The sequence below is a fragment of the Cyprinodon tularosa genome, unplaced genomic scaffold, assembly GCF_016077235.1.
Source record: "Cyprinodon tularosa strain WSP-4 unplaced genomic scaffold, ASM1607723v1 ctg632, whole genome shotgun sequence".
In the NCBI taxonomy this organism is placed as follows: Eukaryota; Metazoa; Chordata; class Actinopteri; order Cyprinodontiformes; family Cyprinodontidae; genus Cyprinodon; species Cyprinodon tularosa.
This window is the reverse complement of record NW_024039377.1, coordinates 129,412-147,176: the sequence shown is the minus strand read 5'-3', so window position 1 is coordinate 147,176 and position 17,765 is coordinate 129,412. Positions and strand designations below refer to the sequence as shown.

Genomic DNA, 17,765 nt, shown 5'->3' with positions numbered 1-17,765 from the left:
CCTTTTTATTGTGGGTTTTAGAGAGATCTGGCTGCCATTTCAACAAAACAGACAGTTTGGGTGCAGAAACATAGCTTGTAATGGTGGGGCAGGTATAGCAACTTCACAGAGATCAAGTTTATTTAAAAGATTATCATGTAGATGTAAACTTTTAACTTCGATATTTAAGTACCTCAACTCAAGAGGCAGAGGACTGGATTCAATCCAGTGCATTGGACAACAGTAGAGGCAGCTCATCACATGCTTGCTAACCATCCTAGTGTTTTTTAAAGTTTTCCTTTTAACAGAAACTGAAAACACTTTCAAAACTATATACTACTTTATGGTACACTATGATATAAAAGTTTGGGTATGAATACTTTTGTAAAGCATATAGCTGTCATTTGAAAAATAGAAATCAGTCATAAATAAAATGCAACAGTCTGACAAATCAATTCTTCCTTAGAGTATAACCATTGAAAGACACATTTTGTTCTTTATACTGCAAATGTAATTTCTCTTGTATTTTAAATTTTTATTTGAAGATGTTCCCAATGAGGTTCATGTGTCAAATTAGAAAAGCCCTGATGTGCACAGTTAAATACTGACTGTAACAATGCTTATTCTTGTAAAGAAGTCATGGGAAAATTAATCTTAAAAAAAGTATAATAAAATCTTGCTTGATTTGCAAAATGCGCTTAAAGCTGTAAGAACATAGAAACACAGTCATAAACAAATCTAAGGATATGTTATATTTGATGTGTCTATTGATTTCTGCAAATATCTGTCGTTTTTGTGTCTATACAGACAACCAGACCTAAGAAAATCACTTTTATGCATTGAGATTTGCTTCCTGCAAGTTTAAATTTATCTCAGTTCTTATTTACATTTATATCTGTAAAGCTTGAAAAGTTCTGTTTAGGCAACTGAACCTTAACTCCCTAGTCTTTTAGAAACAATACCCAGAAGATTCACCTCACCTGCCCTCTGCTGGTTCAATGAGGCATGTGAAACTCTGACGAGGGAGTTAACAACCCATCAGAAACCCTTTACAACCATCAACACCCCCCAGGTTACCTCCATTTCCAATCCAGTAGGAGGGATCAGTGTCACCTTTTGTTTTTTGCCTTATTCTTTGTTGCACCTACAGTATATTCATCTCAACCAGTTAGAACTAAGGAAGCCACTTGGATGAGGGGCAAAACGTCATATAGAAGGCTTCACATTTCACATCCAGTTGCCTAAACTAGACTCTTCAAGCTTGGCCATGACCTGATGACAGAGAATCTTCCTCTACACATATATATATATATATATATATATATATATATATATATATATATATATATATATATATATATATAAAATATATATATATATATATATATATATATATATCTGTAAATTACTGGTGTGAAACAATAAATCCAATATCCTGACCCTTCAGCATTAAGTGAAAAGTGTGAGCTGCACATGGAAGTTACAATTATGTAGCCAAAGTTTAGAGTGTCAGATACACATACAGTTGGCCAAAGTAATTTGTATTCCACAGCTGATAAAACCTTTAAAGATAAATAATTTTTTTATTCTTTCATCATCGTTTCATCTTTCTTTCCTATCCATCTGTCTTTGTCTTTTTTTTCCCTTCTTTCCATCTAAGTCAGATGCTTGAAGGCTTTGACTTTGATTAATGGTGAGCCAAGCTCTGCATTAAAAGCCAGGGGCTTTAACTGGGGCCAGATAAAAGTGGAGCACAAGAAGCAAGGGATTGTAGGGTGAAGAGAGAAACTTGGGACACAGTCACCAATCACTGTCAGCATCATTGTCCCATGGTGACAATGGGAATGCACTTGGAGGGGACAACAGGGCTTCATTGAGCTGAATCTCACCCTTATACAGCCATGACACATTGTCTCTGACAAGCCCATCACACTAAGGTTAAAAAGGCACATATAAATGTGCAAATGGTCTTTTTACTCAAGCCATTTCAAAATTACTATCCCCCCCTTTTTTAGAGTGGATGTGAAAGAGATACTCATTTTGTTTCAAGAGCATATATCCTGGTATTTAAAATTGCATTTAGAATCGCATATATTTATGTTCAGAAATGCAGATGAAAGAAAAAAAAAATGTCACAATGAAGTGAACATTTAAAAAAATGTTGTCAAATAGTGATCTAATTTCAGACGTCTATGGATGACATTTGGTGCACACATCATTTGTTTAGGGCAGTTCTTGATTAAAATCAATCTGTAAACATAGAGTAACTTTAAAACAGACAGTCAAAGACACTGATTGATAAAATGCAAAACCATTTTGTTTGTATGTGGAAGTCCCACAAGATCTTAGCTCTGTCATTCTCCACCACCTTGAGAGGTGGCTCCCATTGTGACCTGGGGTCTTTAATTTGTATTCTGCAGAAGCCACTTGGTTATGATGTTCCATGTATTACTGTCCTGCCAGTATCTTACACAATCCGGTGAGAAGTTTAGATTGTTTCTGGGGCCTCTGCATAGTCTGCACCTGGGATCTTGTCTGATTTGGTAGATCTGGTAGATCTGGGTCTCTATGGCTCTGCTTAAAGCATTGCTCTTGTGCTGCCATGATTCTGTGCCATACTTCAGCCTGACCTCCTCTAGCCATTGGTAGGATTTTGTCATATCAACCAAGCTATTTGTCTGTGGTACATCTCACTCAATTAAATAAAAAAAATAGCTTATTAATCCCAAGGGGAATTTAAATGTAGTAACTCATAGGTTATTTTTTACCCATTTTATGTAGGTGTTGATAGCTGTAGAGAGGAAGGATCTTCTGCATGGTTCTGTCTTGCACCGGATCTAGAGAAGCCTTTTACAGAAGGCACTCTGTTGTTAATTAAAAAAAATCTGAAGAAGATGCTCACTATTGTCAATAATGTTCTTCACTTTATAAAGAATTTGTCTGTGTAAAATAATCTCCAGAGTCTCAGGTATTCCCAGAACAGAGCTGGTCTTCTTTATTAGCTTTTTTTTTAAGTCCTTTGCTGTTACTCCAGCAGATGATGGCAAAAGAGATATGAAACATAAGTAGCATCTTGCTTCAAATCCCTAGAACCTAAGTTTTATTAGAAAGTACAGCCTGCTCCCTTCATAGTTATGTTTCCTGTCTACTTTGTTGTCCAGGTGATTTCCAAGGCATTTATATTATATATCCACCACCTCCACTTCTTCATACATGATGTTAACAGGACGCAGCTTGTTCCTGTTTCTTAAATCTAAAATAATCTGGCTTGTTTCGTTGACAATTAGGATCAGATTATTGTTTCAACACCAAAGCGGTTCACCAGCCCCATATCTTCACCTTCTCGTCCATCTTTAATGCAACCAAAGACTGCAAAGTCATCTGAGTATTTCTGCAGGTAACAGGACTCTGTATGGTACTAGAAGTCAGACATGTACAAAGTCAAAAGGAATGGTAAGAGAACTGTCCCTTGTGGTGCTCCTGTGCTGCTGACTACTTGATGAGACAGCTGACCTTTGAGTTCAACAAACTGTGGTCCGTTTGTTAGGTGGTCTCTGAACCAGGCCACTTGTTGATGCTTCCACTGGAGTCTTCAGAATTTCTGAACTTCTGAAAGTCAGGCTGAATTTTGTTGAATGCACTGGAGAAATCAAAGAGCATGATCCTCACAGTGTTGTCTGCCTTCTGTAAATTACAGTGGGATTGTTAAAGCAAGTGTATGATGGCGTCTTTTTTCTTTTATTTTTTAAATTTTTCTTTTGTCCTATTTAACCAATATAGCTCTGGGAGTTGATGTCCCAGAGCTAGCTGTGCCCACCAGCCTTCCCTACACAAGTAGACCAGTATAACTGTTGCCGTAAGGTCCTGCTTGATGCTTGTAAATTAAGTTTTACTGAACATTATTTGGGAAGTAAAATCATATACAACTGACATGGAAAGGGAGGTGAGAAAAACAGATGGAATGAGAACTAGGAGGAGAGAAAGAGAGATAGAAATGGGAAAGAGTGCATAAAAATAGAGAATATAAAACAAAACAGCAACATTAGACAAAGCAGAAGATATACAGTAACTCCTAGAAAACTGCTTCCATACCTGTATGAGATTAGAGGAACAGAAAACCAGGCACCTAACAACAAAAATAACACAAAAGTGAACCAAAGTAAACTGAAAAAAAAAAAACTTTAATCCAGCAGGTGTCCTTTAGTTATCTGTGTGTGTTGGAGTCTGAACAAATGGTGATTACTCAATATTAGTCAGGGGGTATATATCTGTAGCTGCAGCTTTGTATTTAGTATGAGTGTGTATTCATGAACTCCAAGAACCAAATGCATGAGCAGGCTTTTGTATAAAGAATCATAAAGCTTCATCAGAAGGAAAGTATGCTTAAAAGCAGGTTTGGGTGGCCCCATAAAGCACAGAGTATGAAGCAATGCAAGCTCAATTTTTCAGAGGCATCCCAAATTGCTAGTACACAAGGAGGGTGGACATAGGAAAGGCCGCACCCGCCAGAGAAGGGCAGACAAAAGCACCCAGAGCCTGACTTCTTAGGGGCCAAACCTTAAAGGTACCCGGTCCCTGAGGGGACCCGACATAGGAGGCCATAGTGCCGGGGTCCCACTGGACCCATAGGCTGCTGGGCAGCTGGTCACACCCAAGGTGGATCCTGATGAGAGCCCCAGGGTCAGAGGTTGGTAGCGCACCTGCCCGAAGTGGGAACCCCACAGGGCCAGGAGGCCAAGGTCCAACCCAGGAGCCACCAGGAATTAGACAGCACCTACTGAAGTACTTAACCCCGCACCTAGAGAACCAACATCATGCCAGCAGACAGAGGAACTGGAGGTGAGCATTAAAAAAAGGGGGAGCTGGCAGGCCTTGCTCATACTTGGGCCTAGGATGTTCAGTGTTTGCTGCGAAACAGGAAAACACCCATCCTAACAAGTAGACAGAAACAGCTTCTCATTCAAAGAGTCACATTCACACCTCCCCACCTTTACACCCATACAGATATATACAAGCACACAATAGAGATACACACAGATGCAGACAATATACATATTCTTACATTCCTCATACATACACTATCCTCCTGGGTCTGAGGGTCAGCCCCTCTAGGGGAAACAGATTCCCAGACACCCCTGTGTGGGAAGTGGCCATGCAAAAAAAAAGAAAAAAAAAGAAAAAAGGAGGGGGTGAGAGGGAGCAGCAGTCAAGCCCAGGACCAGCCATCGTACCAGCCAGTATGATAGCATCTTCAACTCCAACTCCATGGTGATAAGAAAACTGCGGGGGTCCAGATAGTTGCTTGTTTGTTTGCCAAGGTGAACCAACAGGAGTCTCTCTGGTGACTTATAAAGATTCAGTCTCTGCAGTTTCCTCTTCACTTGACTTGTAGAAAAAGACAGGAGAAAGGCAGCATGAGGAGCACCATCTTCTGATTTGGCTTACAACAAACTCATGCAAGCAGAGGAGCCAATGGCAGAGGAAGGCAGATTGCCCGTGTAAGTGTGGGAAGGAGAGAAAGATGCTGATTTTGTTCCTGTTCTAAACATGTTGAAGAATTTGTTCAGCTCATGGGTTCTATTCAGACTTCCATCTGTCTGATCATCCCTCTGCTTAAACCATGGGATCTTCTTCATTCCTGACCACACATCTCCTATGTATGTGACCAGTCACGGAAACTAAGGACACAAGTTGATTCTGGCGCATTTTGACTTTTTCACTTATTTTGGAAAGTGGGATTTCGAAGCTTTGTAGGAGACACGGACCTAAGCCTAACCCCCCCACAAAAAATCGATAAACTCTGGCCATGATGGTTCCTACAAAACATTAGCCAATCCACTTTGACTAATGTCTAAAGTGGATTGAAAAATAAAAAAATAAAGCTGTAAAAAAAGTTTAACCAGTGTCCTTTTTAAACGTACTGTTTTAAATAACGAAAACACAGGACCAACGACACAAGCATTTCAGCATCATTCAGATTTTTGTAATTTTAAGTACAATGTTTCTATTAAAAAAAAACATATTCACCATGGATGAGTCTGCCGTTGAAGTCCCAAAGTAACTTGTAGCAGCTGCGAGAACACACCAACAAATTGTAAATATAACTTGCTGTGATAATGCCGACAGAGACCTTGTCTACTTATGGAGATTTCTTGCTGACTAGGTGCATCCTGGCACTTTGCTGCCTTGGGCATATCTTCCACCACAGAATCCTCTTTCATGCCTTTAAGTTGAGTTATTTTTCTTTCAAAATCAGCAGCGGCTATCAGCAGAATTAGAAAATCACCAACCAAAATAATAGTCTCTGTTTCTTCAATTACTAACCACACGTGGGTGGATCTGGCTCAGTAATGAATGTTCACTGTGCAAATAACCACAAACTACTATAGGTTAAATTATCAATATATCTTTATTCCCTAATAATCCCTATGCCAACAGTAAAGATAATAAACACAAGGTGAACGTAAAGTTAATAACAAGGGGAAAAGGGGGGTCTATGAGTCTGTTAGAAGAGAGTGAGCAATATCCAAGTCTTAAGGTTGGGTGCATCAATGCATGGTGTTATATCCTTTTAAAATAGCAATAGGTACATGTGAATGATCATTGTATGTACATGTCATTTTATTCAGTTTATAGTCAATAATGAAAAAGATTAAAAAATGCATTAAAAGTAGCAGCACAGTAGCACAATGACTTAGCTCAGATAACACTATGAGACTCAGCTACAAGGCGGGACTCAGCTAGGACAAAGGATCCTAAAACACAAAATGGCTTCCTCTATACAATGTGACCAAAATGAGGTAGCCTAGCCAGCAATGCTAGGGTAGGCTACCTGGGTAGTCTACCCCAGCATGTGAGAAAAATATTTATGTGAGAAAAAACTCTCATAAACTCAATCAAACAATTCTTTTAAAGCCCTACAGTGTTTTGAGTGGCTGTTAGATCTCTACAAGCATGGATGGACAAACATGAATTAATAAACAGCATTTAATTTTTGTTAGATTTACAAAATGAGCTAATTAGTCTATAAAGAAAATCCTTAATGAAACAGACATTGTTTGTGCACCTGAAAGCATAAACTGCATAGTGAATAGAAAATTAGAGCCTCCCTCCATGCATCTTTTCCCCACTGCAGGAATTTCTCAGTTGCACACCCATCCCCTGGGTCTGTCAGGAACAGTGTGCCTGTGGCCGATAATTGATAATGCAGCCCAGGCAGCACTCACGTTGGTCAGTGGAGCATGAACTAGCCTGAGAAGTAGAGAGGCTGGAGTGCACCAAGGTGAAGCTTAGCGCCTGTATGGAGAATTTAGGAGGGGGTGGGCTAGAGGTAAGAGCCAACAAGGGCAGACGTGGCATAATCCACATAAACAGACTTTTTCTATTCTGTAACGTTTGCAATTGCCTTTACCAATAAAAACAAACAAACAAAAAAAACATGACACTCTAACCTTGACATGCTTATCTCAGTTAAAACTGTATGATAAGCCCAACTTCCTACAAAATATGAGATGCAAACAACCACAATTGGAGAAAAAGGGAAAAGGTCTTTTCCTCCAATGTAGCATCAGTCCAGAGGGGCAAAATATGGAGATAGAGAAAAGCTACAGAAAAATTAAGCATGGTCATCATTCAAGGACCATTTAATGACTGCTAATAAGGAGAGTTATTAAAAAAAAAGTGAATTATTGGTTTGGGTTAAAACAAGGCCTGTTTAGAGTAAACGCCTGAACGCCAATGGCCTGATCTTCAAATAATCGATATGAGGAGAGGGAAATTGAGCAGTAAAAAAAAAATGGCATGTGTGTAGAAGCAAGGCAGAGGCGATATGAAGTCCCTGAGCATTCTGTGTGTGCTAATGGAAATGTACAATTCTCCAAAAAAAGAAGTTGTAAGCCGAAGAGATTGGAATGGCACCAATAATAATTGTAAAAGTGATTATAATGATGATCCATTTTGTTTATTATTACACGTAGTGTATGTCAAAGTGTTAAAAACAGAACAGAACAGATGAAAATAATAAAAATAAAATAATATCGGTCATAAAACCTAAAGCTGACTTTATCAGCTCCTCCTGGCCCCTCTAACAGAAAAGCATCCACGGTTAGATTTACAGCACCATTACAGTCTAAACAGCAGGGTATACCTCCACCAACCTCTCAAAATCTGCTTGACCCAGAATATTGCACACCAACTCACATTATGATTTCATACAATATAATTGTGCATCTCTCTCCATCATCTGTCTTTGTACTAATGCCTACACTGTGGACACAAGGAGCCCAGAGATTTCTTTTTCCAAGTTTGTATCTAACTATGAAATGTAACTAAAATAACTAGGCCTGCAATCATTTTCAGGTTTGATAAATCACTCTGTCGGTACTAGTTTTTTAAACATGCATATCTTTTACCTGTAGATAAAAATTCTTTGGTCATTAGATTATGATCTGCATGCCGCACCAAAGGTTTGCTCAGCTTATTTCACAAGTTGCTAGATTTTCATCTGCTTTGTAGTTCAACTTTGCATATGTAAAGAACATTTAAACAGTTTTTTTTTTTTTTTTACTGTCTCTTTCTGTGCAGCCCCATCAATTGTTCCAATCATGCACCAGATCAGCTCCACCATGAACAGCTTCACTCTATCATGGCCTCAACCAGAACAACCAAATGGGATCATCCTAGACTATGAGCTGCGCTACTATGAAAAGGTAAGCTGCGAGTGTGTGCATTTACCATGACTCTCGTCAAGACATTTTAGCATATGGGCCATTATCTCTCAATTATGCCATAATCAGGCAGTTAACCTGAAAGAAAGGTCAGTGTTAAGAAAATCAAAAATTGTGTTTTGAACACATTTGTCTGCCTATTTGTACATGTACAACAGAAATCTGCCTGGACCTTTACTCAGCACTTTGAAAACTGGTGATTTTCACAGTTACAATTGATATTTTGACAGTTACAGTCTGATATTTTACATATTGAGGAGACAATTGAACAGCTTATAAAAATATGAAAATAGAAAAGAATGAAAAACAATTTGAGTTGAGATTCTAAAAAAAAGAAGAAAGAGAACTGGAAAGTACAATTTTAATTGGTCCTTTTAAGTAGCCCTTTTTGTAGAATCTAACTTCTCCTTGCTATCTGCAAGCTGTTCCCCTGGGTTGATAATATGTTCTGTCCCTGTGTTCAATCCACCACCCCCACTGTTCTTTGGTTTCTGCTGCTGATGAAGTGAAAAGTCTGACCTCTGCACCAGGTCCTCTCTGCACAGTGCAGTAACCCTGTCCCGCTGTGAAAATGCATTTCGTCTGGAGGGAGTCGCATCGACCTGTCTCCTCACACACAATATGTCTGCTTTATTAAGTCACCAGCACTACCCTTTGGTTACTATGCTGCTTTTATATTGACCAGTAGGCTTTTCCAAAGGCCTCAAACATAATAATAGTCAGATATTAAAGACGTAACCGACTTTTTTTTGGTAGTTGTTTGTCTTCCTAAAGTGGATTAATGGATATCGCAAGCCCAGTCGAGTATTGTTTCTTTTTTAAGGCCAGTTTTGTTTATCGTAGTACTTCTTTAAGACTTGGCTCACCTTTGCTCATCTGTTTTCACACTAGAAGAAAAAAAATAGTACAGATTTCTTGACATGTTTTTGCATACATGGTTTCTTTTAATCTTGAACGTTATACTTTTCATAAACTCATCGTGTCCTTAGGTTCCTGGTTCGATATTCAAAGCCCCAGCTTAGAATAGTTTTGTCACTGTAAACATTTGTAACAGAACAAGCAGCAATCTGTTTTTTATGCTGTTGCATTTAGAATCCTAGGGCTTCACTGTTGTTTTTCCCTCAGATGTGTCATAGCTCACAGAGCAGAATCTGACTACTATGTCTCTGAAAAACCTTATCCACCAGGCAGCTTAGTGCAATGTAAATAACAATTGCGCAGCCCCCATTACCTCATGAATATCAATCAAACCTGATGTTTGAGCTTCCTCAAACAAATAGATGAACACAGCTAATCACAAATTAGTGAACTATCAAGGACATGATTAGTATTTACATCACGATAATTCAGGTGACGACTGAGGCAGTGCTCCATGCTGCCAAACTGAACATACTTACATCAGCTCCTATTTGTTCCAGACTTGAAATGTCTTATCTGGGTAGAGAACGTTCCACCATTTGAGTGTGAGTGAGACACAGAAGTTGAGTCAGAGTGATTGCTTTGTGACACACTGGGCTGTTGAGATGAGATTTCCCCTTTGGTGGTCCTCTTTTGACACAAGGTATTTTAAAACTGACAAGGCTTTTCACACATTCTAAAGAGACTATCCCTGAGCCACACACCATGTTGGAAAAGTGTTTTTATATCTGATTAAATATGATATATGGTTGGATGGAAGGATGGATGGAGCACTTGGCAGTGATAAAAAAAATTAATCTTGATTAATAGCATTAAAATGCATAAAATTTCCTATGACATAAGCAAATACTTTGCAAAGTTGTTTACCTAAGTATGAGCAGATATCAAATCAAATACAGATCCAAAGCTATCTGCTGCTGGCAGGGCAATATTGTTTTAATTAGCTTCCTTAAAAAAAAAAAAAAACATACTTTATTGTTGTAGTTGTCCAGCCTACCAACTATTTTCCTTATTTTCTCCCCCATCCATCAAAAAAGAGTCGACCTGTATTTTTGAAAGAGCCACAAGGAATCATCATCTAGGAAAGGACACATCGACTAGAGTGGCTTTGATTTGAGGCAGAGGGGCAGAAGCTGTCAAAGTTGGTGATTTGAGTAATAATTCTTACTCAAACTGCTCTGATAAGGCAGTTTAGCATTGTGATGCATTTTTTTCTGTAAACAGTAAAGGGTTTCTGTGACTAGACAGTGGATAATAAATGTTTGCAAAACTGTTGGAAATATACAATTCTTATTTCTGTCACAAGTTAAATGTTTGTGACATTTGCACTGAGATGTTCTTTAGACCGTGAAGCTTATGAACTGCCATGGGGAACTAGTTATATTCTCACTTTTTTTTGGGATATTCAAAGTTTATTTAACCAAATCTTCTGGCATTTTGTCAGTTAGGACACCTCTAAGAATATTGATTTTCATAAAGCACAATAAGACATTGTTTCTCATTAAACTAAACAAATTGTACCATATTGGATAGTAAAAAACAGGCCTAACTTTAATTATTTTCAGTTCAGTTGATTTGTGTATGTCTCTTTGTGTGTGAATGTTTTTTGTAAATTGCAGACCAAACCCAAAATGGACAGCATGGCCACTTGGCATAAGGACAGACATGGTGAGATACCATGTGTCCTCTTCACAGGCTCAAACAGTTGCATGCATCCAAAATAACCAGCACAGAAAACCAAGATTTCGAGGACTTCATGATTAGAAATTCTAAAGTATCCGTTAAAGTTGCATCTGAAATCCCAAAAGCTATCTCTCTCTCTTGCTTTTATCTCAATTTTGCAATCTGATTTTTAAAACCTTTGAAGAGATTTCATGTTTGGTAATCTGCTTCTGAACTTATTTTTTCATGTATACTTCACAATCTCTTTCCTTTTAGTATAGTTTGTGTGTACTTTGTGTGACTGTGTGAGCAGAGGAACAAAGATGAAAAAAAAAAGTAGGCATACAAAAGTACATTTGAATACGCTTGATGCAGAACTGAGGGTGAATATTCACAGCTGAGAAAGCCCTTTAAACAGTTTATGGTCATTATAATGAATTCAAAATAGTCAGTAATTAATTGTATCTTTAAAGGTGCTCTAGGAGATCTTGGAAAAATGGTTCCAGCAAGCTATATTTTTGAACATATACAACCATGCCTCTATCTTCAGCTAAAGCAGTGCGTCGCTGATCTCGGAGCTGGCAGGGAGACAGGCACAGCACTGATGATGCAGAGCCCTATGATCACTCCTCTGAAACAGTTTATTAATGCCTAAATTAAATTAGAATGCCAAAATCTGTGGGCAAAACATGTTTGCCCTCTATTGTCCTGGTGCCTGCAATTTGGATTATGTACATGAAAAACGCCTTCCAGCCGCCGCCGATGGCAAACCGCACCAGATGCATGTGTTGAACGGGATTCCTAGTGACAGCGCACCGCCGGTATGTGGGGTCTGAGTGGCACTGACAGAAATAACATTTTAAGGCAGGATGGTAATCTGGATAAACTGACTGCACTGACGATGTTTTAAGGTGGACTTTCTCACTTTAAAATAGATTCAAACTACTTTTTACCCACTGATCACAGCAAATATAGCTGCCATTGTTACAGGCAAAGAAAGGATAGGGTAGCTCCGCCCAACGTGCATCAGACCCACAATTTTCCACCGCGCAGCAAGATCAGCAGAAATGCTTCAGCCATGCATCAGAGCTAAACTTGTAGAAGCATCAACAATGAAGCAGCATGTGCGTTGTTGCTGCCGTTGCTGCTTTAGGTGTGAACGTAGCATAACAGTGGCTAGCTTCCAACCATGGCGTCTTGCACAAGCATTGGGGGGTGGATTCATTCATGTATCAGGGTACGCTTACAGGGGGGAGGGACAAGCAGACCATCATGACTGACGTGTCAGGAACCAATTGTGTACAACGGACCGTCTTTTGTGATTGGTTGGGGTTATTCATTGATTTCTCACTGTAGAAGGGAGCATTTATTAGTTTCACTTCCAGACCTTCTTTTTCACTGCTTGTTAAGCAGCTATGGGGAGATCTTTAAGCCACATGGGAAAAAGGTACATCATAAAAGATCTCCTACTGCACCTTTTATTGTTTTAAAGCAATGTTTTTACAAATCTCAGTCAAAAACAATATTAAGCTAACTCTATAAAACCTTAGGTTTCTTCTTGGGTTTCCTCCAATTGCTGCATGACTTCCCTTCCGTTAAGCTGAATGGATTGACCTGAACTTCCACAGGTGTTGCATATATGCAACTACAGAGACTCGTACAGAACCGTTCACACACACACACAAACCTTCTTCCTGACATCTTTAGAGCTGTCAGCAAACCAGTCTGCTCTGCTTCAGGCTAATGGAGGGCCTGACCCCCTCTATAGCAACTTATTTCCATCCTCTCAACATTTCCAGGCAACTAGATGAAAAAATGGGTAAAAAAAAAAAAAAGGGGTAAACAGGGGATATGAAATTTTATCTTTCTTCTCCTAAAGCCTTTAAATCTTTTTTTTATCTTGCTCAATGTAAGGTCTTGGGACCGCTCACTTTGGAACATGTAGGCAGTCAGAAGAAGAGAGAAAGAGAGAGACACCTGTTGCATGAACATATTTTGATATTCAGTAGGACTTTCAACTGAAAACTCAGAAAAAGTCTTTTGACATATTATCGCCCCAATATGTAAAATACCAGATATAACATTGGTATCAATAATGTTATGCATTGCAAACTGAATAGCCTCAGTATTCACATTGCCTTAAACTTTTTCATATAATTAACCAGCAAAGACAGCCATTCGCTTCATGTACACTGGAACAACATTAGAAGTAAGAACACTCATGCATAAAGAAGAAGCTTTTCAATGGTTCAAACAGCAACAATGGGAGGTGAAAAAGCTTTTGGCATCATTCTAGATTCTGAATGATACCAATTTTGTTCAGTAAGAATTAGGACTTTGAACAAGGATGCATTTTCAAATATTGAAGTCATTCATCATCCAGAGCATTAGGACCAATATCCTTGTTAATTATACTTTACATGTCCAGAAAATGGCCTAAATTTCATGGGTTTTCTACAAAGAGGAAAAAAAACATGACTCAGGCATTTTGGACCTTGCATAATCATAATAATTAAAAATAGTTAATACATTCTTTCTAGATTCTCTAATTTATACATAGAAAAAAATGGTTAGAGAAATAACTGACTAAAGTAATTATAAAGTAATAATAAATGCACATTTTATAAAAATGAAGAAAACGAAACTCAGACATTGCTTTTCAACCATGCTTCAACAGAATGATAATAAATAATAAACTCATGAAACTATATAAATGATTGTACCCCTATAACAAAAAAGAAACAACGTGATCAAATGGTAATAATAAACCAAGGTGTGTCCACTAATTAGCATCAGAAGTGGCCACATCTTGTAATCAGTCATTAGGCTTATATATAGGTGTGTACCACACTGAACATGGACCAGAGGAAACAAAAAGAAAGAGTTGTCTGAGGAAATTTGAAAAATGATCAACAAACATGTTAAAGGAAAGCTTATAAGTCCATTTCATCTCACATGAAATTCAAGCAGCTTGATGTTTCTGTCACTACAGTTGCATAGAAGAAGATAAAGCTCAAGAAGCATCAGTGTCGGAGCAAAAGTGGACTTAATTGGAGACAGCCAAGCCAGACATCAGTATTGAAAAGAAATTAAAGCAAGACTGGAATTAGCCAAAATACATATTGACAAACTACCAGGCTTATATATATATATATATATATATATATATATATATATATATATATATATATATATATATATATATATATATATATATATATATATATATATATATATATATATATATATATATATATATATATATAGCATATATCAAGACAGGAACAGCGTCCATACTGTGATATATGGAGGAGGCTCTGTTATGTTCCTGAGCTGCTTTGCTTCATCTGATACAGGCTGTCTTGAATTTCTGCAGGGTACAATGAAATCTCAAGTCTATCAAGGGATCTAGAGAGAAATGTGCTGCCCAGTGTCAGAAAGCTTAGTCTCAGTTGCAGATCATGGGTCTTGCAATTGCATAATGACCCAAAACACACAGCTAGAGACACTCAATAATGGCTTAGAGGAAAACATTGGACTATCCTGGAGTGGCCATTCACTAGCCCTGACCTTAATCCTATTGAGCATCTTTGGAAGGAACTGAAACATGCCTTCTGGAAAAGACACCCTTCAAACCTGAGACAACTGCTTCATTTGATCACGAAGAGTGGGTCAAAATACCTGCTGAGAGGAGCAGAAGTCTGACTGACAGTTGCATAAATCGTTTGATTGCAGTGATTTCCTTTAAAATGATGTGCAACAAATTATTTTCTTTAAATGAATCTGCTTAAGCATGGTTAAAAAAACATTGTTCGACTTTTATATGTTCAATTTAATAGATGTTTATTTATAACTTATTTTCTAGAGTGTATTTAAGCTAATATTTCACTCTTAATGCAAAGCTCAACATTCACTAATTTCTTCAGACATAGTATTTATTTCAAAATATTTTAGTAGTGATCGTAGCAATCATATGTTTTGACTGTCATTTTGCATAATGCAAAAGAGATCATTTCCCACAGTGCTTTCTGTCTGTCACCTCTGGCAATGATTTTGATTGGCTGCTCCGCCATCTGCCTCCCCACCTGCAACTCACTCTTGATTTAGTAAGTTGGGGTGTGGTCCTCCTAATCCCCAATTGACTGACAGCAGGGAGGGACCTCTCATAGCTGGAAGCTCCTTCTGGCAGGGCCTTCCATTGGCTAACTTCTAGCATGCTGGTGTGCCAAATGCTGTTGATCATTTTGTTTGGCAGTTGTATGTATGTGTGTGTGTGCAGGAAATAATCCCCTTTTGACAGGCAGCGTGAAGTGGCCATTCCGAGCTTATACGTTCCCAAAGGACAGTTCACCCATTGGCATTTTGCCATCTGTTTTCTCACCTGTTCTGCATTCATATTCAATATATTTGAGGTGTGGCTAGTCTAATCAACAAAGAAATAGAAAAATTTTGACTCAAAGTGGTCTCTGCTCTCGACAATGGATAAAACCCTATAAATAAGAGGCAGGGGTTTTAGTCTCCACATGGGGCTTCTTGTAGAGCACACTATGTCTGATCAAGCTGTTACTATAAAGCCATATCTTGTGTGTTTATGCGGCAATTTGAAAACAGTTTTTATGATCCCAAGACCAAAAGGCACATTAATGATTAAACTCTCTAAACCAGTTAAATCCAGCTTTCCATTTATAAATATGTCTTTCCTATCACCAACAGAATGAAATACTTCTGGTGCAATGCTCCCACATCCCTAGCCCAAACATTTGTCTTCATCAAGCCCAGAGTGTCCAATAAGAGCTAATGTGATTATGCATATCATTATGTGTGTGCTGGAGGTGGAGGGAGGCAGATCTCATAGCCATGTTTACCTCGTCTGCTTAGTGATGGAGCAACCAGAATGATTCAATTACACCAATCAGATTGGATAATGATTTCAGTGTGGGCTGCCACTGCCTCGAGTTTTTTATCGCTTCCTGCGATCTTCCATACCCTCCTCTTCTCCCTTCTCCCTTTACTTCTCCCTTACCTGTTTTATTTATTACTTTCTTAGGTTGTAAAAAATTTCATAGATCAACAAATATTTTTTGTTAATCTAATAGCCTTCTCCACTTTGCCAACAATGCAGCCATCAGTGGTTGCAACAGTGGGTTTCGTATTGGCACAGCCTTTTTTCTGGCTGTCATATTCACTCTGCGTTACGTGATTGTGACAGTCCCAAGTCTTTCCTGATCCCCTATAGCAGTGTCTGTAACTCCAAAAAGTCCCAGACTTTACTGCGGAAGGCTGTCTGACTTGCACTGTCAAGCATGGAAATGGAATAAAGGCTTTTTCAGGCAATAATTATAATTAAATGCTGGATGAATGTGCGCACATACTCATTATTAAACATCTTTATATACTTGTATTGCAGGAACAAATAGGGAAATCTTTAATGGTGTGATATTCTTGAAAAATCTGCATACTTTAAACAGCAAAGCAATATTAATTGCTAAATTCTATGTGTTATTAGGTGAACAGAAAATTCTGTTTTCTCTTTGTTTCTATTCGTTTTTTTTAATGCCAAATCTCCTTTCTACCCCATCTCTCCCCACACCCCCACCGCCACCTTTTTTATTCTAGTTAAGGAAATATGGGACTTAGTTGAAATTAAAAGAAATTCTTCCATTTTAAATATTAACTTGAATTCCCATGACATTTTTGTCAATCAAAACATATTAACTTGTTTTTCTTAAGCATTTTGACTTTCACTTTGCTTGAGATTTGAAAGAAACTGACCAGTTAGCTGTTGCATTTACTAAAATTTACAACCAAAAAGTGAATTTACTCAGCAAAAAACTCAAATGTGATTAGATATTTACTTTGTTATTGCCTGTGTGGAGAACATTTTCATTGTACATACCAACAAAATATACACTTTAGAAGAAAATTTTTTTTCAAAATGCTCAGTTCCTTTATATCCATTTGTTGGTGTAGTACGTCTTTGTATTTGCAGTTTTCCATTTAAGTCATTCAGTACCTCTTACTTGTATTGAGTAGATGTTACAAGGTATCTTATTAAATTTCTCTTACCATTACACCTGTAGCTGTCAGACAGCACAGAAAAGGGTATCTGTTTATTTTTATTACTGTTCATTTTAACTCTAACAGATAAGTGTTTCACCCTTAGGTTTCTCTGCTTCGCTTTTAATCCATCTCTGTCCTTTTTCTCTTGGATTAACAAGATCTTTACGAGCTGCAATTACATTAACTTCTGTTGAATACTTTACTATCAACACTTTATATTTTTACCCACCAGGAAACACTTTTATATTCTTCTAAAAAAAAAGTGTAATATAGGTAGATAAAGAGTGATGGGGCGGGGGAACAGACGATAGGCAGGATGGGGTCGGGGGGTGGATTTGCTGAGCCTGCTAATGTTAGGTTTAGTCATCCATGGCTAAATTCCTGACCTTGGGACATTTGCTATACATCTTCCTTCTTGCT

General features: G+C 38.0%; 1 protein-coding gene across 2 annotated transcripts in view; it reads left to right on the top strand.

Annotated features, from left to right (window-relative positions):
- The window catches only part of LOC119798658 (ephrin type-B receptor 1-B), a 238,211-nt gene that overhangs the window by 175,701 nt on the left and 44,745 nt on the right, over window positions 1-17,765 (top strand). For both annotated transcript variants that reach the window (XM_038308216.1, XM_038308215.1), the window contains exon 6: window positions 8,563-8,687. In XM_038308216.1, the coding sequence (XP_038164144.1) occupies window positions 8,563-8,687 (125 nt within the window). The remainder of the gene's footprint in view (window positions 1-8,562; window positions 8,688-17,765) is intronic.